Genomic DNA, 24,791 nt, shown 5'->3' with positions numbered 1-24,791 from the left:
AATAGAACTGCTTTTCGTCGTACATGAGATTTGCGGTTCCCTACCTAACTTGTGAGCCAGGTACTTGGTCATATAAATGTATTCAATACAACCGTGCCAAACAACGAGCCGTCGTCTAGTCCGCTTTGGAACTTTCGGTGTGGACCGGGACCAGCCAAACCTACCTACCTACCTACCTAGGTACCTAACCTACCAAGGTATGCAGAGCCGGCCGGCCACCTATGTTCCTCCACACACTGATGAAAGGGGAACGTAGCAAGACATATAGTGATCGGTATTTATAAAGTTATTAGAACGTCTATACCCTTCGCTACACATTAACGGGTTTACCGTGGTTGGAACAGATGAGGGAGTTGAACTAATAAGTAAGGTACCTAGAAGCTGGCAACGTGTATCTGTAGGTATTTATGCAACCTCCACACTTTATCACGGTCCTTGTTTCTTGTTTGCCTTCTCAGTCGCTGCGCTTGGCACTGCGTGAATTACAGAGAACTAACGGTCCATTGTTCGATTAAGGTCACAAGCCCGACATCCTACTGCAGGATATCGCGCAGACTCGAGAGACTGCGGCGGGCCATATCTGGGAAGGGGGTTGTGTTGCGCGTTGCCATCTCTGCAACTTGCGGAACAGGTGCCAAGAACTGCTCCCAATCGAATTGCGTTCTCGCGTATTGATCTTCGGTTTCCCGGTTTGGTGTTTGCATCTCTCCGCGGATCATTTGGTCCCATGAGCGGAAGGGCTCGCCAGTATCCGGATATTGCGCGTACGGCCCGGGGTCATCGATAAACTCAACCTCGGAGATACCGAGTTTATCGTTGCTCCCACGCTGTGATGATGAGTTGCCGTCTCGTTCAATTGGACTGTAGGTCCCAATCAACTTTGCCTGGAATTGAGCTACTTCTCTTGGTAGAGGCGATGGTACCCGTACCATCCTGTCCGGGAGAAGTCTTGGTGGGGGTAGCGGAGGCGGCGCCGACGATGATAAAGATTCCGCTTGCGTTCGTGAGGTATCCCCCAGAGTCCCCAGCTTATGGATCATCTCTTTTCCGCTCATTCCCGTATTGATCAGGCCCCTCTTGTTGCTCTGATGTGTCTCTCTGCCGATCCGTTGAGGCCACCTGCCAGATTCATTCCGCCCGAAGTTTCCGACTCGGCGGATAGGCCTCGGAGCCGGATTTGGTTGATGAGCTCTCCGTTCGTGACTCCTCAAAGCCTGCGCAGACGGAAAGCGCGGGTAATGACACCCAGGGAAAGGGCACTTGAGTCTGCAGATATGTGAAAGCTCGTGCTCCCGGAGGATTTGTGCGGAATCAAACCCCAAAGTTGCTCGTGGGCAAGATTTGAGACGACAAGTGAAGGCCGACGTGCGAAACTGCCTCCTGAAGAGCTCCAGTTCTTCTGCTGAGATGCCTGGAAAGTCGTGTTGACTGAGTATAGATCTGACACATTGTTGGTATGCCGCGAGCATTGTCAAGATACCGTCAGGGGGGTCCGATGGCTCTAGCGTATCGCCTAACGGGTTTACGGTATCAGTCCAGTTCAAGGGCGCAATACATGCGGCAGAAGGTTTCTCAACGTACTATTCTCGTTTTGAAGCTCACGCTCAAGCTGTTCCGTTGTCCTCGAGCCCAAGCTCCGTTTAACATGATCCTGAAGAGTTTCGTGCTGCCTAAGGAGCAATAGCCGCTCGTCGGAATGGCCTGAGTCTGGTCTGTCCAGCGGTACGTTCGACGGGGCCCAGACCTCGAGCTTGTTTGCCAGCTCACTCGCAACACGAAAGACGCAGGTATCCGTGCTTATGCCACCATGCCGGCTGGCTTCGGAGAGAAGATATTCTGTCCAGTACTCCGTGGCGTAGACATGGAGACCATGCATCCCTTTTATCACCCGAAAGACTCTCGAATGCTCATGGTATCCTTTATAAAACACGTCTAATCCGGAGATAAGACACGCAAGAACGGCTGTTGTGTGTTGTTGGAGAACTTCTTCTTCGCGAATGGCCAGGTTACTGCTTGGACCTTGAACAAAACTGAATGATGTCAGTTTCCTTGGCCTCGGAATCGATGGCTGATGTACATACTCTTTCACAGAGACATGGATGAAAGCCAGCGATTCGTCGGCTCGCTCTTCAACCAAGGGCTCACAAATATCCAGGATGTATTGAGGGGCGAGTTGAGTGACGTTGGGATCCCCAGAGCTGAAAGAAACGGCAGACAGAAATTCGAGTTTCTTCAAAGGCCGTTTCGAAAAAGCAACCCATCCAAGGATACACTTTATTCGTTCGACTGAGCGGGCATCGAGGGGAACAAGGATTTGGGTAAGAATCCTCCGATAGCTTAATCGGTCCAACGTGTGTTAGTTAGGTATGTTGAAGAATCGGGGGGTTGGTTGGGAGATAAAGTGACATAAGGTAGATGGTATGTAGCGTACAAGTCTGAAAGTTTGTCTGGCAGGTGGTCTATGGACGTCTTCACTTCCTCTCCACTGTAGAAGATGTTTGTCGATAAGTAGTCCAGGACCAGCCGTGCGTAGAGAAACATGCCTAACGGACAGAGGTTAGCTGTATTTGCACTATGTACAGCTGAGCAACGTGACTTGCCGTCTGCCTTTCTGGCGACCCCATACTCAATCTCCCGAAGCTCGTCGGCTCCAATGTCCAGCTGCGAGAACTTGCGGTGCAGTGACTGCAATCTTTGTGATGCATATTGTCTGATGGCTTCTGCCAAAGCCGCCTTCTCGTCGCCGAGTGAGAGGGTGTGCCTTTTGCCTAGGCGCTTTGCCAAGATGCGCGTGGGACGGCTTGAAATGAGGATTTTGCAAATGGTAGATTCAGAAGAGGAGGACTTCGAGGCCACCTGATTTAGGAGGCTCGCCACTCTCGTTTGTTTGTCAGTATCACACTCGTCCAAACCGTCAAGTAGAATCCATATGTGTTCAGCTTGACAGGGCTCGCTGGATAAGCTGGCCAGGAGGACCTCTAGTAAGTGCTCTAGGGCGGAGAGGGTCGGCGACTTCTTCTTCAGAACACATTCGTTGTAGACATGTGCAACCAAGTCACCGTCTTTGCGCAACAGCTGTAGCAGCAAGGACCTCAAGATCTGTTCGTACCAAGTTGAAGCTGGGTATGAGTAAGTGCAGAAGTGGTGAATGACGAACATCTTGGCCGCCTTCATGTAGTTGATGAGCTGGGCGGACATGACGCTTTTCCCGGTTCCGGGGCTGCCCTGTAACCACAGCATTGGAGTCTCTCTTCTCTTCTGAAGCCATGAACTCACTTTGGGCGTCTTCAGAGTCCACCCGCAGGTCCCGGGGTATTTTGAGCCTTCGGCCAAGATGGACTCGAATATCGCCAGCTGGTCTGATTCATCAGCCTTGAGCCAAGACATGATGGCCTTGTACTGTTTTGCCACATGTTCGTCGTCAAGTCGCCGAATCTTGTCAAGGCTCTCCTCTCTCCAGAGTCTGATATCCTGGCGTAGCTGGCGGCCCTCTGCTATGTCATGGGCGTTTGCTTCCAGGTCGATCAGAGCCTCGTGGCGCTCCATATCCTCCAGAATATTGTCGAATCGTCGCTGGAACCGACCCCATGATGTGAGAAACAGCAGCTTCCAGCCTAACAAGAAAACAGCCAACTTAGTTAGGAGTTGCCATGTTGAATAGGGGTGTAGAAGCACCAACCATTTCGACGCACAAACTTGTACGCGTGCTTGTGGAACTGGAGTATATCGGCATAAAAGACGGCCATAGTTTTCTGGAAGCCAGCATCACGGGAGAAGGCTTCGCCCAAAATTTCGAACCTCTTCAAAGCCGATGCAATTCGCGAGTACCCCTTCATGATCTGTTCGAATGCCTCGACGTGTTCGCAGGCAATTCTCAAGATAAGTGTGATGGGTGCCCAGGCCCACGGGAGAAAAGGGGTACCGTTGCAGACAACGCCCATAACATTTGCATAGTGTTCCAGCCCCTGGAAGAGGGGCATCAGCCGACGCATGTTGCGCAAAGATTGCCTTGAAGCAAGCTGGACCTCGATATTGAGCGCGGCTTGTCTCACATCTTGGAGCGTCGTCTTATGGAAGTCGCGCGAATCTTGAGGGGTGATTGTTTGCTTGAGCTCCTCAAATGCCGTGCGCACCATCTGCCTCGCCTCTTGTGAGGCCACAGGTGGAAGTGGCATTTTGGGTTGGAACTAGCACACACCCCTTTGGCCGGGCTTGGTGTTCTCGGAAAGATCAAAGGTGATGGATCACGGCAGCTTTGTAGTTTGAACAGAAGGTTGAAAATGCATGTCCAACGTTAGGTAAGGTACCTAGGTATTTTATGGATGCTGGGGTCTGAACCAGTGTAAAATGGCACTCACTGAGGCGCAGTGAGCATGGGGTGAGAAGCAATGAAATGACCAGAACATATTCGATTGGGTGTCAAGAACCGGGGCATAGCCACCACCAACCTGCAACATCGGCTGCTGCAGATTCTGTGGTTGGCTCTTCTCTCCTCAACACTTTCAGCTGCCGCAGCTTCGCCCCAGTCCCTAGGCGCCTTAGGTAGGCCGCACACTTGGCGTATGTAACACGCTGGGCTCTGGCGAGGCTCTGGTTATCGCCCATCAACTGGACTGTGCGAGAGTCTGCAATTTTCGCCGGCAATAATTCGAGCTTCCTAGCGTCCAGCCTATGTGTCCCTATTCGACTTCCCCGTTTACATGCCTACCTAGATACCATGCTTCTACCTCTCCCTCTTCTGCACCTGGCATAGCTTTTACACTTCAGCCAGGGTGGGAATCTCAGAAGCCGACTTTGACATAATACTGACACTGAAGCCTGAATGGACACCTCAGCAGATGGCCAAAACGGGCCCCAGTCCTCAAAACGACGCCGTCTAAACGGCTCTTGTCATGTCTGGCAATCGGCAAATGATGAAAACACACAAGAACCACCCCCATTGCTACCGGAGCTACCCTCGAGCAAGCATAACCTGGATCAGCCGTGGGCAAGCTACAACCTCTTTCCGCCAACTCAAAGTTCTACCTCTATTACATCGTTGGCTAGCTCTTCTTCAAGTCGCGGGGGACAAACACCGTGGCCCTCCCAACCCACGCCCTTTTCAGGTCAATTTGGCAACCATCACTTTGCCAGGGCCTTACCACCACCACCAAGCCGTGAGCCTGTTCAGTCGCCCTGGCTTTTCCCTTATAGCGTTGCTCGACCATTTTTCCATGACCAAACTCGGTTTGGGCACACCGGAGCCCAACTGGCGCAGACTGGCCATGATGAAACGGCCATTTTGCCTCCGCTCTTAATGCCCACACAGACTCCCTACCCAACCGCCATTTACGACGATCAAGGGCCTGACATGGAACCCGACCACTCCAGCGCCGTATCCTGGCCAGAGCAGAACAATACCGGCCCATCCAGGGTGGTATGTTTTGGAATGGTGAGAATGCTACCTTAACAATACAAAAGACGGAATGTGCGACTTTAACTCCTACTGCAGATTCAAGCCATCTCCGGGAAATGGGATAGACAAATGCTTGCAACAATCACCAGCCCGTTTCCAGTCCAAATCATGTCATCGGGCCGTTTCGCCACCACAGATGGCACTGAGGGAAGCGGAAAGATTGCGGAGGAGCATTGGCAAATGATTCAAAGCCTCCTCGAGGAAAGCAATATTCAACTATTTGCCATGTGCAATTTGGACTCTGAGCCGATGGTTGGAAAGTCAAACCGCGTCGCATCACAGCTGTTTCGACCATGCACACTCGACATCACCATCTACGGCCCAGAGGATCTCTTCGAAGATATTGGCACCTGGTTCCAAGAATACGGCCTGTACCTTCAGGACGTCCGTCATGTTCACCTCGACGCGAAGTACTGCAACCCTCACAAACTTTCGGTCAATGATATTGATTCCTGTCCCATGGTATCCGATGTCGTCCGGCAGTCTTCAAGATTCCTTTTGCTTGAGAATGTCCCTGATCGACCCGACCTACTCGATCTATTGAGCAACGGGAATGAGTTGGAGGAGACACCGCAACCTACTGCGATTTGTACAGCGTTGAAGAGGTACTGAATCTACTACATACCCCTGAGTTGTTGCAGACAGTCTCGGAATTGCGCTAACTGGACGACTCCCAGGCATCAGAAGCAAGCCTTGACGTTTATGCTCCGTCGCGAACGGGGGTGGACTTTTGGAGAGAACCAAGCCGACCTTTGGGAGTATCTGGATGCTGGCCACAGAGATTAGTAAGTCGTCACCGAAACTAGGTTTCTTCAATTCTTTTGGCTTTTGACTTGTATTATCCAAAACTGCTGTTCATCGACCGAGGCTAACTCAACCCAAGTTTCCTAAACAGGGTCTCCGGGGCGCATCAAAACGAAGAGCCACCTCCATTCTACGGTGGCATCGTTGCCGATCCAATGGGTCTCGGGAAAACGCTAACCATGATTGCTTTGGTGGCCACTGACTTGGACCGTAGCTCAACCGATGATATTGCCCCAGACATTAACCAAGAAACCAAACCTCGTGTTTCAGCAACGCTCATCGTCATTCCACCCCCCTGTAAGGAGCCCTGTCTCGCGGCTTAGGTACCTAGTGTACTATGCTGACTTGGCCATTCTAGTAATTGGAACCTGGGAGGAGCAGTTATCAGAGTCAGTACTACTTAGCGATTACTAGAAGCACTTCTGATACCTAACACCTTAAATTAGGCATGTCTTGTCTGGCGGCATGGAATTTCGGCGCCACCATGGAAAAACCAGGCTTATGGACGCCAGTGAACTCGAGGGTGTTAACATAGTTCTGACGACATACCATACTGTGTCTGCGGAATGGAAGCCCGGCAGCCAACCAGGAAACTCCGTCTTATTCTCGGTGCGATGGCAAAGAATCATTTTGGACGAAGGTTTGTTATTACCTTGCGTTTCGGGGTATCCCCTGCTTCACATACTAACAAGTTTCAGCACACTTCATCCGTAATGGCAACTCGAGGATGGCCCGGGCAGCCTGTGATCTGGACTCGGTTTCTCGTTGGGCGGTGACGGGTACACCTATTCAAAACCGCCTTAGTGACCTCGCCGCGCAGCTCAAGTTCATCCGGGTCTACCCATACGACGACCCAAAGCAGTTCGAGGCTGATATCTCGCGGCTCTGGAAGGCTGGGGAAGACGAAGAGGCTGCCAAGAGATTGAAATGCCTGTCCGCCTGCATTCTCCTACGACGAGCTAAATCAACCATCAGCCTCCCTACTCGTAGAGACACGACCTGTGCGGTTGACTTCAGCCGCGAGGAGAGGGAAGCATATGAGGAAGTGAGAGAGCAGACAATTACCAAGATTGACGAGGCCCTCCACACGAACTCGGAATCGTCCAGGGCCGGCGTGTATGTGAACGTCCTGCAGCAGATCGAATCCCTACGGCTGATCTGCGACCTCGGACTGCATTACCACACACGACGGGACCGTACAACACAAACTGCCTCGGCGTCAGACGAATGGGCCGCTGCCGCGCAGCAGGCTTTCAATATCCAACGGGGCATGGGCTCCGTCATCTGCTTACAATGCTCCTCGACTACAAATCTGACCGATTCTCTGCTGGGCGATAACAGCCACGACACATCCTCCTCGCGACAGCAACCTCAGTTCTTCCGATGTTTGCGCTTTGCCTGTGGAGACTGCATATGGGAGATGCAAAGAGCTGAAAAGACGCTGGGTTGCGGCCACAGGCCCTCGTGCCTGGTGGCACCCGTGTCCACCAGTCACAGCGTCATGGAAGAGGTTCCCGCCGCGGTGTCTGACAAGACGCCAACATCGCATACAGCCCTCCCCTCGAAGGTCGAGGCACTAGTGACGGATATTAACGCGGTGCCAGCCGATGTCAAATGGTATCGTATTTATTTCCTCATTTTTCACCACCAACCGTTCTCTCTCATGGCCACATACTAATTCCTACAGCGTGGTGTTTTCCACCTGGAGACTGACCCTTGACGTGGTCGAGAAAGGCCTCGCGAACGCCGGCATACGAAGCATTCGCTTCGACGGGAGTGTCCCGCAAAAAGAACGACAATCGGTCGTCGACAGGTTCAAAGCGGATCCCAGCATTCGTGTCATGTTGCTTACGCTCTCGTGCGGAGCCGTCGGGTGAGAGATGAACGCCGTCCGTGCCGTCTTTGATACTGGCCGCTGATACTCGATCCTTTTCTAGCTTGACCCTCACAGTAGCCTCGCGAGCTTATTTGATGGAGCCTCACTGGTATGTCACGAGCCCAAATGATACAATCCAGATACCATCTCCAAGATGGATGTTAAACAAAACCGTAGGAACCCAACACTAGAAGAACAAGCGCTCGCACGGATCCATCGAATAGGCCAGATGCGAGAAGTGACAACGGTACGATTCTACATCCGGGACTCGTTTGAAGAGGTTCGTGAATCGTCTAGCAATCCAAACAAACAACAGAAAGGGTCTAACTAGAAGACGGCACCAGCGAGTAATCGAGTTGCAGAATGCCAAAAAGCACCTTGCTCGCGTGCTGCTCTCCCCCCACGACGGAAGTCAGGGCGATGATAGCTTTGGGGGCCTTCATGTAAGTGTTTAGACGCTTCGATGTCCTAATACGTACTGACATGGGTCTTAGAAACTAAGGGCGCTGCTCTAGTCTCAGCTGAAAGGGGCTCTGAGGCGGTTTGCCTCCAAAGCATGATTAGCAATAGCTGGAGTCATCACAATACAAAATTAACTTGGCCGGTCAAAGATTGACCGCGTATACAAAATATCCTCCTGCATTTTGAAGCGGACCACGTCGCTTTTCGACCTGGGCTTGCTCACGGTTGTGGCCTTGGTGTCCACACCTGTGTGCCGCGCTCTCTTGTTGGGCACGACGGAGGCCAGCACCGGCCGCGGGCGCTCCACCAACACTGCCTGCTCAAGTCGATCACCATAGCCCGCTGCGTTTCCTCGTTCCACAGCACGTTGGCGTCGCGCACGTCCGTGTGCACCACGCCGTGCATGTGCAGCGCCCGCACCGACTGAATGGCCTCTCGCTCCACCTTCGCCGCGTCCGACAGCTCCATCTCATCCAGGCTGCGTCCGCCGCAGGACAGGAGTACCAGGTAGATGATGCGCACGTCGATGTCGTAGTAGTACGTCCGCCCGACCTCGCGGAGGTCGACGGCGCCGAGGAACACGGGCACCCGGGCCCCCTGCAGCGGCCGGAGACGGTCGTAGACCGCGGCCTCGTGCTCCAGCTCCCGCACAAACCCGGCGGTTGTCGCCTTGCTGACGAAAGTGTAGCCGTGGGCGAGCAGGGTGACCTGGAACAGGACCCCCCGGGCGCCCTGCTTCCCAAGTGGCATGATGCCGTCGTCCAGGGTGTGGCCGAGCTGTTCGCGAAGAAGGCCGAGCCAGGTGGCATGGTCGACGGGATGGCGGCGGTCGCCATCCGCGCGCCGATGGAGGGTGACGTTGGGGCACCCCTCGTCGAGAACACCCCCGGCCACCAGGCCGAGCAGACAGGCCTGCGTGCAGTACTGGCGCTGAGAGGCCCTGCCGCTCTGGGAGGATGAACCCCCACCGCTGCTGTTTCCACGCGGACGTCGGGCCACATCTCGCAGACTCCTCCTTGGCCGGGCAGGCGTCGGGGTGTCCGGCATCTGTGTGTCGCCTCCGTCGCCGTCGTCAGACCCTGGTGACGGACGTCTGTTGGTGAAGCTGTCTCTGCGATCCCTTTCACCGATAGCCCAGAGCCTGGTCCGCCGCAGTAAATAGGGGGACCGATCCACGCCCTTGTAGTTTCTGGGCCTGTACGCCGGCGATGTCGGCGGCGCGGCTCGCTCGCTCAGCGGGATGGATCGCAGAATGGTGTCCCAATCTTCGGCCCCCGTCTTCAAGCCCTCCATCGCCCTCCAGCGCTCATTCTGCCCGTGCTCTTGGCGCGCCTGCGCGTCGAGGGCCAAAACAGTAAATGCCAACACCTGGCTGACAGCCGTACAGCAATGGAGGTTGTCCCTATGCTCATCGACCTCGGCCGCGGGCTCTGCCAAGTGGTAGAGGAGGGTTATCGGATGGGTCCAGTCAATTTTGAGGAAGACAAACCCCTCCCCTGTTGTGACGCAGCCGTACGTCAGTCCGGCCTGTATCATGTAATCAAAGGTCTGAGTGACCGCCGCCGCGGCCAGCCTGTCGGAGTTGTATTGAAAGCGCGCTTCCGTTTCCTCAGGGACGGGGATCGTCGGCCGGTTGACCACTTCTTCGTAGATGTTCATGGGCCGAAGCCCAAGGCGGAGATGCGGCAGAGTGAGCTTGTGGGGCGCCTTGTGCTCGATAATGTAGGCCATCGTTCGTCCGGTTCCGGTTGAGTGCCCGTCGTCCCGCCTGTACGCGCAGATCTGGTCCGGCCGAAGCTTCATGCCGTCCGGCGTCCTCGGCCGTTCGGCGGATTCCTGGGAGGAGCCGGCCAGGGCGTTCACACGGGTTTTCAACGTGATGCCAGCCCCAATGTCGAATTCGGCCTTGACGGCGTCTTCATCTTGGAAGCGCTCAACAATCGAGGTGACCGGCTCCGCCACGAGATCCTGGAGCACCAGCCTGAGAGCATCTTCGTCGCCCACTCTCATCCGGCCGATGACCTGGCCTCGCGTCTTTAGGTAATGTAGGCTCCTAAACGCCTCGGTCTGCGCGGGGAATGAGGAGAACAACGTCCCCAGTATAATCCTCTGCTCCTCTAGGAAATCTTCCTAAGGCTCGAGCCGAGACGGACATCGTCTGCCGCCTGGGTTAGTTATCGAGCCCTTGGACGTGATGTCTTTGTTTGTTTCGACGGTAAAATTGGCGAAAATAAGGTCGTGGCAGGCTTGAATGTATTCGAACAATGTGGTTTCGCGTGTCTCCTCTTCTGCGCGCGACTTTTCTTGCTCCGCACGCGCCTTTTCTTCTTCTGCGCGCGCCTTCTCCTCCTCTACACGCGCGATATGAGCTTGTGCAGCGAGGAGCTGCTTCTCCAGTTCTGCAATACGATCCATCACGCGCTGCTAGTGGAGTGCGCTGCCAGTGGAGTGGTGTTTGTTGTGTTTGGTGTTTGTGTTTGTGGGGTAAAAGGTTTGGCTCCACAACGGAACATGTTGGTAATTTATTATTATTCATACTCCGCTATGCCCTAGGGCGTGCCGGACCCTCTGCTATTTAGTGTACAGGAAAACCGTGCCCTCCCGGGCCGGGTGAAAAACCCCTACCAACAATCAAGGAACGATGCGTTCTGGTGAGTCTACGTATACAAAGAGAGGAGGCCTCTTGGCCTCCGAACGGGGGCGCTTCAGGCCGCCGTTCCCAGCTCGAGCCTCCTGGCCAAGCTGTACATCGGCAGCCTCCCCGAGTCCATCAGCCAGTCGAGGATCCTCCTCGCAAGCCGTGCAGTCGTGGGATTGATACCGTGTAGAACTGAGTAAAAGTCCCGTCGTGTCCGAATTCCAGTTCTCTCCCATCTTCGAGTCAACGGTGGGGCCAAACACCACACTACCAGGTGTTCGGCAGTCTCTCGTCCCTCGCCACACTCGCAGGCAGGCGTCAGAACCTCCGGGACTTCCCGTGTAAACAAGTAGTCCCGTAAGCCTATTGCTCCCGTCCGGATTTGAATGAGCAGTGAGCTTTTCGCCTTGCTGAGACCGTCATGCCTCCTTAGGGTTTCGTTCCGGAATAGCGTCTCCCGCTGATGGTCAAAGTCGTCCGCCGGCCTGGTGATTGCTCTGCCGTCCCGTTCCTTTAACCACCTCGCTCTCCAGGCCTCTTCTACTGCCTTGTCCGTGTCTATGGTTCCCCCCGTCCAGCGCATGATCGTGCCCGCGGCTCTCTCTACCGCCGTGGGCCCTTGAGGTCTCAAGGTTCGCGGTCGGCCCCTGTTGCCCCTCCTCGAGCTGAGTCTCTGCTGTATCTTGCGGCAGGCGGTAAGGATAACGCTCCCCGCCGTCTTTTTGCCGCCTTGGCCGTCGTCCAGATCGGGTTGTTGGAGTCGGTTTTCGAAATCTGCAAGCCGTTTGTTTAGGTATAAGTCCAACGGTGGTACCCACGTCTCTGTCTCGAGGTTACGGATGGGGGTAGACTTAAAGGCTCCCGCCACAATCCTCAGGCTCTTGTTCTGGGCCTTCCCGAGGGCCTTGGTGATGCCTTTCTTCACCGGTTCGCCTCCCACATCCGTGGGAATGTGGAACGACGATGCGCCATAGGCCAGCGCTGACCGGATGCACTTTGTGTACACTTCTCGCGCTGCCGATTAATAATAGCCATGCATCGCAAAGTGGTAACTTGTCTCGCTTGGTGTTGAGTGTTTAGTAAACACTGTAGCACAACCACCACGTATGTCGCGAGTTTCTGATTCCACATCGGTGCTCGCGGATCCTACTACAATTCATTCGCGTGATCTGGGGATTACTAAGAACCGTAACGACAGGAATGCAAATCATTACAGTTGGTCTAGTTAATGCACGATCACAGATACCTCTGTAGTGTAATTAGGCCTTGCTTGAGTCTAGACTTTCATTTCATGATCCCGAGGCGTAGCGCGATGATTCCTGTAAATGATATTTGGATTGCGGGCATGTGGCAATGACAGTGGCATTGACAAACAATGCTATAGAAAACCAACCTAATTCGCCGTCTTCTTCACCATCAGTAGAACGGCTCCGATGCCCCCCTTGATCACCCCTGTCTTCGGATCCATACCCGCGTCCTGGAGCAACCTCTTGATTTCCTTCTTCATAACCTCCAACGGGTCCGTCTCGGTACCCACGGCCTCCGCATTCGCCTCGCGCCACCTGATGTACGGGCTAGCCGTAGCGAACGCCAGCGCCAGCGAGTCCACATTCGCCGGCCGCTGAATATTGTAATACTCATCCGCGGGCTCCTTCCCCTCACCCACGCCCCACTCCCTGCGCACGAAGCTCGCCTGCTCAAACTCCGGCACGGGCGTATCCAGCATCCAGGGGAGCACCATATCAACATACAACCCGCGAGCGGCGCGGTTCCCCGGCGCCATGTAGTCGTCCAGCGCCGCCTCAAACCCGTCGATGGCGGCCTGAATGGCAGCACCATTGGGCATGGACGGGTCGACCAAGATGGGCCCGCCGATCCACAGGGCCACGGTGCCGCCGGGGCGGAGCAGGCGCGCGGCGTGCGGCCAGAAGGAAGCCATGTCGAACCAGTGCGCGGCGGTGGCGGCGGTGAGGAGGTCGACGCTGCCGGCCTCGAGGGCCGCCTGGGCGGTGACGTCCTCGATGGTGCAGACCTCGAAGCGGATGGGCTCGTTGTTGTTGGCGTGGGTGACGCCGCCGAGGGAGCGCGCCGTCGTGATCATGCCCTCGGACGGGTCTATGCCGACGGCGTGGTTGAAGAGGCCGGCGAGGGAGCGCGTGGCGGTGCCCGGCCCGCAGCCGATGTCGAGGACGGTGTCGAGCTGGCCGCCGGTGGACTGGTGGTGGCTGAGGACGATGTTGTACAGTCGGGGGTGGTAGTCGAGCCGGTTCGCGGCGTAGTTCGCGCTTTGTTCTGGCGTGAAGGACCGGAAGGTGCTTTCTTTTGGGGCTGGCCCCGGATCGTTGGTTTTCTCGGCCATGGCGGCAAATTGGTGTCACAACTCAGAAGAGCATAAAAGAGGACGAGAAGTTCTGCAAAAGATGAAGCTGACAGTCGGTTGTTGTTGAATAGGTTGTTGTTGAAGTCGGCCGGCTAGGTAGTAATATGTAGGAGCGGCCCAACGGTTGCTGGTATCTGCATGGCACTTCCGCACGGCCTTGTTGATGTTATTGCCGGACGCGTCATACGGGCCCGAATCTGTCCGAGCTCTTTCTCGCACTCCCATTCGTTGCTGCAGCGCGCATAGTGCGGTTGTACGCAGGCGAGAGCCGAGAGGGAACGCTGGCGTCTTCGGTTTCCAGTTGCTTAAATATCTCTGAGTATTAGGTATGTGTACGCCGCTCAATGAATGCACCGGCCAAGCAGCCCCATCCCAAGGCACCAACTTCTGCACCCCTTTCCCAAAATGGTACTCAACTCCCACCGCCTAGGCGCCTACCAATTTCGAAAGACGCATGTTCGCTTGCAGAGTCCTCTCGAAAGGGGCTGGGCTGATCTTTGCAGAGGTCAAGATAATCTAGCAGGGGCGTCGCACGGACTACTTTAGGTAGAGGTATTATAATGGTTTTGGGAATGCATAGAGGCCTGTGGCTCCTCGGAAACACGTGGGGGGTGGTACGCCAAGGAGGATAGTGTGGAGGCAGTCGCTCTAGCGCGTGCGACCTGGGAATAGCTTCATCACTCTATCGTTCAGTCGACACGCAGATGCAGCTTCCACTACCCAAGGTACGTATACAGCAAAAGATGCCGCTGAGTTTCCCCGGCAAGGGGCAAGTATGGTGGCGTTACCACCGGATGAGGTTTGGGGGGATCCATTTAGAGAGAGTCTTCACCACGACGGAGTATAAATATTCTAGTTAGGGAAATGCTCGAGTTAACTAGTGGTGGGGTACGGGTGGAAACTGGCCCTGAAGGTGTCGGTCCTGAGTCCTGAAGGTTGTCCGATTAGGTACATACGTTAGCGCCGAGCGCCGACCAGCCGATCCCTTAGGGGCATCCTTATCATCAGCAAAGTCACGTGAACTGGTGGCAGGTACGCGATTTGGCCTCCCTTCCTTCCCGTTTCCACTTCCTCATCCAATCCTCCACTTCTCAACAAACCACCAAAACTCGATCCGCTCTACAGCTTGTATTGCAGGATGGCGCTTCCAGACGCATGCCAAGATGAAGATCACGACGGCCAAAGTTGCTCAAGCACACCAGCGCCGCCAACCCCAGCACCGCCACTTGTCCCGCGGCCGCTGTCCATCAATCGACTCCTCGCGATCCACGCCCGCGAACGATTGCTGGTGCATCCACTGTGCTGGACCGACCGGCAGCCGGCCCTTCTGGGCTGCCGTATCCATGATCACGATGAGGAGGCCCTCGACAACGCCGAGACCACGGCGGCCGAGTCTTTTAGCCGTGCTCTCCCCCCCCGCCTTAGTCTCTCCCACCTCCTGACCACGATTTTCAACGACGGAGAATTTGCGGCGACTGTCGAGACCCTTGTCCAGGCGCTCGGGGGCCGCATCTGGGTTGCCGGGAGGTATGTCCCAAAACAGCCAAACCCTCACACTCTTTTCAACCAGCCTGCACTAACACCGCTCGGCTGACACAGCCGAGCGACTTCTCTCTACTTCCACTGCCGTCCAGGACCTAGTATTCGGTTCTACCACCTATCGGTTTTGATCCCGGGCCCCGATCCCCAGCGCATCACCTTGGCATGTCTCGACTACCGCGATATCGAGGACGCGAGAGAGGAACACTTCAAGCCGCCGCCGAACCGTCTCCACCGCACGGACCGGCCGGGGTTGCGGCGTGCTCGCATCCTAAGTAGACACCATACCCCCAAGGAGGCGGAAAAAGACCCATTCTTGGTTGCTCTTATTATAGCCCTGCGCAAGATCGCCGACGTGCAGCACAACCATTGCCTCCCAAGTCAAGCTTTACGGTGGGCCTCTCCCCTTCACGTTTCACTCACTGTGTTACCTGCCCCGGGACTCTGAGTCTTGGGGCTCAAACCCAGCTACTGACCAACTTGTGGTTATCTCGTCTCAGGTTCGCGTTCTCTGTCTTGGGGACGGGCTACCGAGGCCGGTCCATCTCTACGTCGCCCACGTGCAAGCTCGCTTTCTTAACAAGTTAGACTTCCCGAACCAAGAACCAGCAGCCGAGTGGGCCCTCGACATCGACCATTGGGGCATTGCCGCTAAGCCTTTTGAGACGTTGCCACATCGGCTCTGCCGGGTGCTGAAGCCACGTCAAGACCAAGAGGCAGATGCTGAGAACCTTGGAGAGCCATGGGTGCGGGCAACGAGAAAGCGGAAACGGGGCGATACCTTGGACAAGGACGGATCTGCTCTGAAGAGAAAATAGGTGTAGTTTCCCCTATCCCTCTTCCCCGTTCTCCCCCCAAACGCCTACCCAAGAAGGCATTTCTTGATCTCGAGCGCTGGCAACGGCCAAATCGGGAACGTTGTGGAGGTTGTTGCTGGGGGTCGTTTTGTTCCCGTAATTGTTCTGCAAGCCCCCGAACACGAGAGGAACAGGTAGGAGTAGCCTGTGGGAGTAGCCTGGGGGTGTAACCTCGGAGAACAATCTCGAAAGCATGGAACTTGTAGTGCAACAGGGGTTGGCGTGATGGCGTCGTGATGAGGCCTCAGGCGTCGGGCTTGGCCGAGGGTCGCTAAGGCCTACTGGAGTTGAGAACTTATCAAGGTGGGTACGGGACCGCACGGTAAGGATAAATGCACGGAAACAAGAACTAGCGCCTGCCGTCACCCCTTCGAGGGATCAGACCATCCCTCCTAAAGCGGTGGCGGGGCGGAGCCGGCGCCCAGCCAGAGACTTGACATTGCCAAAAAGGCAATCCTGTCCCCCCCCACCCCCGCCCGCCACAGCCATTTCGGGCTCCATTAATTGTGAGAGTATGAGTTCCGAGATTTTACACACGTGTAGGTATTTGGGTCCCAGCAGCGGGTAGGCATTCGCGGATGGGCACGCTGAGGCATGCGTGGCATACTCTAAGGAAACGTGAATGTTGGGCAGGAGAGTTTCTGGAAGCTATATGGCTCGGCAGTAATAGGAAGATAGAAGGTACATGGAGCTATAACAACAATTACCCTCTATTACCTTGGATAGCTGGAATATCCTTATAATCTAGAGAGCGGTGCAGAACCGCGACACTCATTCATTTGGCACTTACATGGAGTCATGTCGCTTCCCCTACATGTACGCCGCTCACTCTCCCTACGCCAACAACATGGGAGGTTACGCCCGTTGATCTTTTGTACGGTCGTTATAGGGGTGACGGGTCTTGAATTAAGGTTGACGAAACAGGTCGAATAAGAAGGCAATTTCACTTCCTCATGTTACTAAAGGTAGAATAACGGCCTGTTGAAAAGGCTCAATAACTGACGAGATTGGTTCGCCTAACTTGGTCATAACTTGGTGATCCGATTGGTTTTGGACGTTGGGCCGCAACGCCACAAACATTTTCATCACCTTCCTTGTTTACCCCCTCTCTCAAAACCCCCAAGCCCGCTCTCCTAATTATCAATAACCCACTCATTATTACAATCCGCCATTGCCTAGTCAGACTCAATGCCCTCTATCGGCCTCCGGAACAAGATTTTCCGCCGCCGGCGGGCCAAAGCCGAGGCCCAAGGCAAAGATGTCGCAGACAGTGCTGAGAGTGCTCAAACTCCCGTCCCGTCACAGGAGGAAGTGAGACGTACAAGCCACGATGTGACGCCCTGTATGCGGCCTGATGGCCCGAGAAAAATCCTACCCCCGTCTGTTCGAGAGCTTTGGGACTTTGCCTACGAGAGACTACAAGATGAAGATGCAGCCCTCGTCTCGAGTTTTGAGGAGCAGTTACGCAGCGATGCGAACCCCGGTCTCACTTCATCCGGCTCCAAAGTCAGCAGAAGGGAGATGATGGAGGGTATCCTGAAAGCTAAAATGGACAAGATCAATGAGGAAGTCTGGAAACTTCGGTTCGGCGCCACCGAAGTCCAGGTGAAGGACATGGTCGGGCCTGTTCTGGCCATTGTCGTCAACCAGATGAACCAGTACGTCAATGGCGCTCTGGGCTCAAACCCCTACGCGTCGTTGGCATGGGCCGGTGTTAGTCTACTGCTGTCGGTATGTTGTCATCTCGAAAAGGGGTAAACTGGATGGGTGTGATTAACTGTCCATTAGGTTCTCCTCAACCCCTCGACTCAGTCAGCCGCTCTCGGAAAGGGGCTTGAATACATTGCCAATCTCATCGTCCAAAGCAGAATGTGGGAGGACCTCTACGTTCGTCGTTACGAGACAGTGCCTGGCGGGCACCCTGACGCGTCGGTATCAGCAACCCATCGAGGGTACATGGATGCCATGGAGCTCCTATACCGAAAGGTCCTCAAGTTTCAGATCACTTGCTGCTCCTATTACGCCCGGGCCGACGTCTCCCGTGTCTTTTTGGACACGGTGAAGTGGCACGATTGGGAGCAGCTCTTGAACGATATCCGCGACCAAGAAAATGCCTTCTCTACAGTACGCGCTCTATGGAGAGATAAGATTTACGATGAAGAGTGCCGGGCCGTGGAAGATCGGCATCGAGAGACGGCAGCCCGCTGGGATTCCCTAGGTTCTGATCTTTCGGCATTGCGCCGTGCCGTTGAAGCCGTCCAGAACAAGAAAAAGAACCGAGGGCTATTCGACTGGCTCTGCAGCATCGACCCATCCGGCATCCACAACGGAGCCCGAAACAAACACGGGAGCGGCACGGGAAAATGGCTGATCAAGGGCCATGACCAGTTCAAAGAATGGAAGACGGCACCGGGCTCGTTTCTGTGGTTGTATGGGAAGGCAGGATGCGGCAAGTCTATCCTATCGTCTACCGTCATCGCACATCTCATGGACGAACACATTGCCGACCCTACGATGGGACTTGCCTATTTCTACTTTAGCTTCAGTGACCCAGGGAAGCAGACCTTGGATGGTATGCTTGCGTCTCTGATCAGGCAGCTCTGTTGCCGCCGGCCCGCGATTCCGGAAACAGTAGCGAACCTTCAAATCTTCAAAGAACGGGGCCAGCGCCCGGACGCGAAAACGCTCATGGTCGCTCTCCAGGCGAGTTTCCAGGGATTCTCGGCGACATATATCGTCTTGGATGCGTTGGATGAATGTCCTGAGTCGAACGGCGAGCGCAAGAGAATGTTAGACACAATCCGCGAGATTGTGGCGGCGGACATTCCCAATTTACATATCTTTTGCACCAGCCGGGACGAGTATGATATACGTCGTGCTCTCGATTCACCCCCATTGTATCGCTCTTCTCGAAGGGGCGGGGGTATCATGGACGCCGAGTGGTTGATGGGGGGTGATATCAGTCAGTATGTCGAGACTTCATTGGGATCTTCGAATTTTGAGTCATGGCCACCGGATATCAAAGACGAAGCGAAGAAGACCCTCATCCAGAAGGCAGACGGCATGTAAGTATCTACCTGGACTCGTTTCTTCCTCAATTAGTTTACAGACGCTAAAGCTGTCACGTATATAGGTTTCAATACGTCTCGCTCCAGCTCGATACATTGCGAAAATTGTCTTCCTTGCCTCTTATTCGTGAAACCCTCCGCACTATGCCCGCAGGGCTGGATGGTACTTACGACAGGATTCTTCAATGCATCGACCCCCAGTTCAAAGACCAAGTAGTCAGCTCGCTGAAGTGGCTCGCCTTCTCTCGGCAAACCTTATTTCTTGAGATGTTGGCCGAAATCTTCGTCCTACGTCCGGAGAGCACCCCTGTGTACCGCGAGTCAGATAAGCTTTTCGATTCGTTTGACGTTACCAAGTACTTCGGTAGTTTAGTAACGGTCGACACCGTTGAGAATCTGAGGGGAAATCAAGTTCCGTATGTTCGGCTGGCCCACCTCTCCGTCAAGGAATATCTCATGTCGGATCGCATCAGCCACGGGCCTTCCGCATACGCTCGCTTTACCGAAGCCGAGTGCCACCTGCACATAGCTAGGCTGTGTCTGGCCTATTTAGTAGGCTCCCACAAGTCTGACCTTTGGCGTTATGCCAGATATTACGGGGCTCGACATCTTGAAATGGTGCCAAGTGATATATGGCCCGTCGAAACTCTGGATCTAGCCCACCGCGCGTTAAAACTCCAGTTCGAAGGGCGTAAAAGGCGGCATTTGCGGCTGTTCAAACCGCCTTCGTGGCGGTTCAAAGAATGGACGGATCTCGATCGGCATGGTCCGGTGTTTCTGCAGTTCCTTGTTTGGACTACAAGCCACGGATACGATCAGCTCACCGACATGTTTTTTTTCGCATCAATCCCCAACGCAAGAGGACCTCGATGCCGTGCTGCACGCAGCGGCGCGCAATGGCAGAATTGCTATCGTTCGCCGAATGTTGGAGAGGGGCGCCGCTGTCAACACTCTCCATCCCCTTGCGGGTTCTGCACTTCACGCAGCCGCTGGGGGCCGAAATTGTGTGGCGGGAATAGACTTCCTGCTGGGAAGGGGAGCTAACATCCATGCACAATGGGGGGAGCACGGTACCCCTTTACATGTAGCGAGCATCACAGGCAACTTGGCAGCAATCAAAGCGCTGGTACAACACGGCGCAGATATCGATTTCGAAGGGAGGGAGTACGGCACCGCTCTGCAGGCCGCTTGTGCGTTGGGTGAACACGATGCTGCAATACTTTTGATCGAACATGGCGCCAACGTCCACCAACGGGGCGGGAAGTACGGTAGTGCGTGGCACGCCGCGGTGGCTTACGACTGGTACTCTCAAGACGAACTTGAAAAAGTCCTGACGGCGCTACTCGATCGTGGTGTCGATGTCAATGACACACAGGGTCGACAACACGCCACGGCCCTCCAGGCTGCCCTCGAGCTTAAGCCAGACTGGTGTTTCGGGTTCATTAAATTTCTGATTCGTCACGGCGCGGACCCCAACATCATGGCAGGAAACTATGGCTTTCTCCTGCAATTAGCCTGCGCAAAAAGTGAGTTCGAAACGATCGAGTTCCTCTTGACCGAGTGTCCCGCCATCAATGTCAACGCAGAGGGTGGCATATTTGGATTCGCTCTACAAGCAGCAGCGAGCAGCGACACGGTATATTATCGAAGCGAGAGGGAAACTGTAAAACTTGTGAGGGTTTTGTTGGAAAGAGGCGCTGACCCCAACTTGCGTGGTGGGAGATATGGAAGTGCACTCAACGCAGCGGTGCTAAGGGGTTTTTGGGATACTGTCGATGTACTCCTCGCGGCTGGCGCAAAGCCTGATTGTAAACTGCTGTCAGAACCTGACGAGGAATGGCTTGAACAGGTACGGGAGAGGGATGGATCGCATGCCGTGGCGCGGTACAAGAAGTTTTGGGATGTCGAGATGAAGACTGGCACATGAAGAGAGGAGGAGGGTATGTCATCTCAGCTCATCAACAAATATGCGATGTGTGAGCGAGTTTGCCTCGTTGATGGTGAGTGGCTGGTAGGCCGCAGAAGCGGTCGTCTTCTCCGTTTCTGCCGCTTTAACAGCCTACCAACCTGCAAAACCTGTAATTGCGCGACGACACCCAGAGGCAACAGATCAGGAGATGTGTCAATGCCACGGCTGAAGCATACGAGAATGCCCATTACTTCCTCAAGCTCGGCGAGCCCACAAAGACCATCCACATACTCCACAACGCATCACAACGCATCCTCCGCCCTCGCTCCGATGCATGACAAGCCGGACCTCTTCCTCACTACTAGACTAGCCGAGATCGCGACCTGGTTAAGCTGGAAGAAATCCCCGGGTACGAGCCCGCCGTATTCCGAGCACCCCCTAACGCTCCTCCTAGGCTACTTCTCCCAGGCCGCGGCCGTCAGCACGTCATGCCCGGAACGCTAGACACGCACACATAATCAACCACATCGACCGCATCGCCGTCGACGCGGACGCCACGTCACGCGACGAGGCCCAGCAGATCCGGATCAAAGCCTACTTCTACCTGATGTGGTCCGCGTGCTGCGCAACAACGGGCGGCACGGCGAGGCCGTCCGGCCGTGCGAGGAGCCCTCATCCAACTGTGCATCGCCGTGAACGGCGCCCGCTCCTGTTCCGGCCAACCGAGCCCGGTATAGCTTGACCTCGCCGTGAACCGCTGTGAGGAGGGCGATTGCCGGCCGCTAAAGCTGCGTACTGGGGTATGCGCGCGAGTACCTGGGCACGCAAGGACCGGTCCTGCGAGGGCTGGGTGTTTAGCCGTGTTTGTGTCGAGCGAGCTGGCGCAGGTGTTGGAGTGGGAGGGGGGTATGGACAGGGCGGGTGAGTTTGACGAGGAGGCGCTGCTGGATTTTCTGCGATTTGGGGACGGCGAAGGCTCTGTCTGGGGCTTGTTGCTCAAGGACTCGATCGAGTTGCATGAGCGGCTTCAAAACCAGGAACAACTGATCGTGAAGGGGATGATATTGTGTTTTGGGTGGTCTGGGGATGGCATTTCGGAAAGTAGCTTGGTTAGGTACTTGTAAGTAATGGGTTCTGCGATCTTGGGAAGCACGAGGGCAGGGCTGACGTTGAGTAACCTGAGTACCTTTATGTGATCGCTTCTTTTGCTCGATTTCTGCCGACGGCGGCCGACGCCAATATGAGAAGACCAACTTACAAAGGGCGGGGTTTGTTTCCTTCAGATTTGGGAGAGAAGAATGTGAGCGAGGGTTGAATCGAACACTCGAGCCAGACAATAGTTCAGGAATTTACCCAACAAACCGCTGGTCAAGGGAACTGAAGAGGGCGTCCGAGTCGCCCACGGGTGAGAGAAACTACGGGTGTACTTGAGCGAAGCGGCATTTATTCGCTGGTCTTGGGCGACCATAAGGCCGCTGATGATGCTATCCGTACCCCGACAGCGTATGTACAGGTGCTACCGCAATGGCGAACCCACGGGCATACCCGTGGGTGGCTTGCCAGAGGATGAGCATAATGGAACCCATTCCGTCCTAAACCATCGCAGCCCATGAACCAGAAACCCCGGCATGCATCGTGGTGATATGTACAAGGAGATAAGAGACCCATGCTGTTCAAACGAGACTCTCCAGGACTCCATGTTATGTTATGTTGTTCCGACATCAGCCAATCTGATGGACCTTCACTTAGGTGTGCTTGATGCCCAACCTGTCGAGGTTCCTCTTGATGCTCATGTCTGTCTTCTTGGCCGCCTTCTCCAAGGGAAGACGATGTTCGATCCTCTTGACGGTCCGCTCAACGGGCGGTGAGATTCTCTGGATACCCCTCTCGACGGGGTTCCTGAAGAAGGTGATGTTGCGCTCCCAGCGGGGAGCCCACTTGACGGTCTGTCGCGAGAGACGCTCCTCAGCACCGGGAGCCATCAGGTAGAAGGGGGCGAAGCCGGTGACACCAGCAGCGCCCATGCAGAAGACCTCAGTCCTGGTAGTAGCGGGAATGCGGACGGGCATATTGGCGGTAGAGTGGAGATTGGTTTGTTCTTGTCGTTACTTGGTGGGCAGCTGAACAGTCGATGTCAGTGGGTGAACTGACGACAGAACGAAAGGGATGGTGGCAAGACAGCATCGAAGGGCAGGGTGGCAATGTGCGGGGTCTTGCCAGCACAGCGAGCTTGGACCAAGGGAAGCCAGGTTGGCAAAACAATAACAGAGTGATGCTTACCTGAGGGAAGGAGCGATGGTTTATCGACTCGATATCCTGAAGCTGAGAGGAGTTGATCGCAAGAAGGTAGAAGTGATGAATTGGAAAGCGTGCGTGATGTTTACAGTTGACGGTGGTAACAACTGTGACGTATTGGTATTGGGGAAGTTGTTGTCGCACAAAGAGGAGAAGCTGGAGAAGGAGGGCACACTTGCCCCTTTATTCCTGATGGGCATGAGCGACCAACACATATGGGCTGGGAGACGACGCCTCTGCCCAGCTGCCCGACAGCCGCTTGCCGCTTTGGAGGACCAGAAACAATGTGCTTTTGCAAGGGGGTTCCTTCCCCAAAGAGGCCTGGAACATACCATAGCGGCCAGGTTGGGAGCGGGGTAACCGTTGCCGTATTAGCCAGCGCCAATCACGGCGTGGTAAGGACGTCACTCTGCAGTCGCGCAGCTCCTGATTGCCAGTGAGCATGGTCCTCTGCCTGACTCAAATAGGTTGGCATGGCGCCATGTGCACATCTGGCAGGGGAGAGAGGAGATGATTGTCGCATCTGTCCCTTACTTCAATCGGCTCCTGTCCGCTCGCACATCGACCGTCCAAACTTTCCATCCCACAAGACGAGACGAGACGACAGCAGATTGCAAACCAGACTCGAACTTCGAAGTTGATACTCATATCAATCCGGTGTTTGCTTCATGACAGCGCGTTAGCGTGGAAGGCAGGGGTTGGTGGACCCGGGCCGCGTTGAAGCTCCACATTCCCCGGACTCCACCCCCGCGATGGAGTGGAGCTGGTGGAGTGAGGAATCACCAAAGCGCTCCTTCTGTTGGCACGTCGGGCATTTGCTCGTGTGGACACGACTGGAGTCTAAAGCTTAAATCGCGGAGACTAGTTTGTAATCGCCGGACTTTGTACGATCAAAAGCTAATGCTCGGGACTTGACCCAGTTGATTTTGGACTCGGTTCGGAGGAGACACAGCTGATTCAACTCGACGCGCCCGGGCTTAGGTCTGAATGCGGCAGCAGACAGGGTCCAACAAAAGGTCACGCCCCCAGGGCCAAAGCTCCCGACCTCGCCCCAAAGCCCTGGCCTCGCCGCCTTAGCTCAGGCTGGGGAAATACGTGTACAAATTGCAGCGGATGTCTTGGGACTGGGAAATCCAGATAAAAACAGGATAATGATTGGCTTGGGTTTCGGAGGAAGCTGAACGTCGACGGCTCGATCATCCATCCTCAAGCGCCACCATGTTGCAGCTGCCTGAGCCATGGTCTCGTGAGAGTCTCCTCATCCGGGAAGGGCCCACATCAAGGGGAGATCTCAAACGGGCTTCGGCTTGGCAGCAACCAGGTTTCCAGGTCCAATTGACGAGGACGAAGCATCGAATCTTTGCGACAACCAATTCTTCGGACGGAGACATACATATTATTTGTATGGGAAGAGCATTCATTTATCAAACCTAAGTCTTCGCGTTTTCGACGTCGCATTGTGTTCATCAGTCGTCCCAGTCTTGGGCTGAAATCATAAGACTTCCTTA

General features: G+C 54.9%; 8 protein-coding genes across 8 annotated transcripts; 4 read left to right on the top strand and 4 right to left on the bottom strand.

Moving 5' to 3' along the window:
• Positions 1-214: 214 nt before the first annotated feature.
• F5144DRAFT_575278 (uncharacterized protein) lies at positions 215-4,440 on the bottom strand. Its single transcript, XM_066789069.1, has 6 exons — positions 3,680-4,440; positions 2,601-3,614; positions 2,432-2,543; positions 2,082-2,336; positions 1,582-2,030; positions 215-1,513 (listed from the first exon to the last, which is right to left on the bottom strand). Exons 1-6 carry the CDS (start codon positions 4,173-4,175, stop codon positions 534-536), a joined length of 3,306 nt encoding a protein of 1,101 aa, XP_066643942.1. The 5' UTR covers positions 4,176-4,440; the 3' UTR covers positions 215-533.
• Positions 4,348-8,650, top strand: F5144DRAFT_593495 (SNF2 family N-terminal domain-containing protein; the record flags this gene model as incomplete). The annotated part of the gene is made up of 13 exons (XM_066790466.1): positions 4,348-4,367; positions 4,929-4,961; positions 5,047-5,416; positions 5,492-6,051; positions 6,088-6,213; positions 6,351-6,556; positions 6,618-6,648; positions 6,706-6,899; positions 6,958-7,876; positions 8,197-8,244; positions 8,313-8,415; positions 8,480-8,578; positions 8,630-8,650. 13 exons carry the CDS (start codon positions 4,348-4,350, stop codon positions 8,648-8,650), a joined length of 2,730 nt encoding a protein of 909 aa, XP_066643941.1.
• A 77-nt stretch (positions 8,651-8,727) lies between these two features.
• Positions 8,728-11,167, bottom strand: F5144DRAFT_621488 (uncharacterized protein; the record flags this gene model as incomplete). The annotated part of the gene is made up of 3 exons (XM_066792066.1): positions 10,747-11,167; positions 8,931-10,704; positions 8,728-8,898 (listed from the first exon to the last, which is right to left on the bottom strand). Exons 1-3 carry the CDS (start codon positions 11,010-11,012, stop codon positions 8,728-8,730), a joined length of 2,211 nt encoding a protein of 736 aa, XP_066643940.1. The 5' UTR covers positions 11,013-11,167.
• Positions 11,168-12,430: 1,263 nt separating this feature from the next.
• On the bottom strand, positions 12,431-13,778 carry F5144DRAFT_263444 (S-adenosyl-L-methionine-dependent methyltransferase). Its single transcript, XM_066783557.1, has one exon. The coding sequence runs from the start codon at positions 13,592-13,594 to the stop codon at positions 12,629-12,631; it is 966 nt and encodes a 321-aa protein (XP_066643939.1). The 5' UTR covers positions 13,595-13,778; the 3' UTR covers positions 12,431-12,628.
• Positions 13,779-14,753: 975 nt separating this feature from the next.
• On the top strand, positions 14,754-16,398 carry F5144DRAFT_651385 (uncharacterized protein; the record flags this gene model as incomplete). The annotated part of the gene is made up of 3 exons (XM_066793027.1): positions 14,754-15,142; positions 15,215-15,509; positions 15,655-16,398. The coding sequence occupies 3 exons, from the start codon at positions 14,754-14,756 to the stop codon at positions 15,970-15,972; spliced, it is 1,002 nt and encodes a 333-aa protein (XP_066643938.1). The 3' UTR covers positions 15,973-16,398.
• A 957-nt stretch (positions 16,399-17,355) lies between these two features.
• F5144DRAFT_489374 (uncharacterized protein) lies at positions 17,356-19,080 on the top strand (the record flags this gene model as incomplete). The annotated part of the gene is made up of 2 exons (XM_066785725.1): positions 17,356-17,742; positions 17,800-19,080. The coding sequence occupies 2 exons, from the start codon at positions 17,356-17,358 to the stop codon at positions 19,078-19,080; spliced, it is 1,668 nt and encodes a 555-aa protein (XP_066643937.1).
• A 762-nt stretch (positions 19,081-19,842) lies between these two features.
• F5144DRAFT_491261 (ankyrin repeat-containing domain protein) lies at positions 19,843-21,006 on the top strand (the record flags this gene model as incomplete). The annotated part of the gene is made up of 1 exon (XM_066785851.1): positions 19,843-21,006. The coding sequence occupies one exon, from the start codon at positions 19,843-19,845 to the stop codon at positions 21,004-21,006; it is 1,164 nt and encodes a 387-aa protein (XP_066643936.1).
• Positions 21,007-22,594: 1,588 nt separating this feature from the next.
• On the bottom strand, positions 22,595-23,305 carry F5144DRAFT_263284 (uncharacterized protein). The gene is made up of 2 exons (XM_066783556.1): positions 23,269-23,305; positions 22,595-23,108 (listed from the first exon to the last, which is right to left on the bottom strand). Exon 2 carries the CDS (start codon positions 23,055-23,057, stop codon positions 22,734-22,736), a length of 324 nt encoding a protein of 107 aa, XP_066643935.1. The 5' UTR covers positions 23,058-23,108; positions 23,269-23,305; the 3' UTR covers positions 22,595-22,733.
• Positions 23,306-24,791: the final 1,486 nt, after the last annotated feature.

The sequence above is a fragment of the Chaetomium tenue genome (assembly GCF_020726465.1).
Source record: "Chaetomium tenue strain MPI-SDFR-AT-0079 chromosome Unknown F5144scaffold_4, whole genome shotgun sequence".
NCBI lineage: Eukaryota > Fungi > Ascomycota > Sordariomycetes > Sordariales > Chaetomiaceae > Chaetomium > Chaetomium tenue.
This window is presented reverse-complemented; position numbering and strand designations above follow the sequence as displayed.

Excerpts from the sequence above, each read along its gene's own strand:
- F5144DRAFT_263444 (XM_066783557.1), bottom strand. The coding sequence starts at position 13,594 with ATGGCCGAGAAAACCAACGATCCGGGGCCAGCCCCAAAAGAAAGCACC.
- F5144DRAFT_575278 (XM_066789069.1), bottom strand. The coding sequence starts at position 4,175 with ATGCCACTTCCACCTGTGGCCTCACAAGAGGCGAGGCAGATGGTGCGC. Across the intron at positions 2,544-2,600 it reads GGTCGCCAGAAAGGCAGACG|GCATGTTTCTCTACGCACGG; the intron begins GCAAGTCACGTT and ends TCTGTCCGTTAG. Across the intron at positions 2,337-2,431 it reads CCAGACAAACTTTCAGACTT|CTATCGGAGGATTCTTACCC; the intron begins GTACGCTACATA and ends GGACCGATTAAG.
- F5144DRAFT_263284 (XM_066783556.1), bottom strand. The coding sequence starts at position 23,057 with ATGCCCGTCCGCATTCCCGCTACTACCAGGACTGAGGTCTTCTGCATG.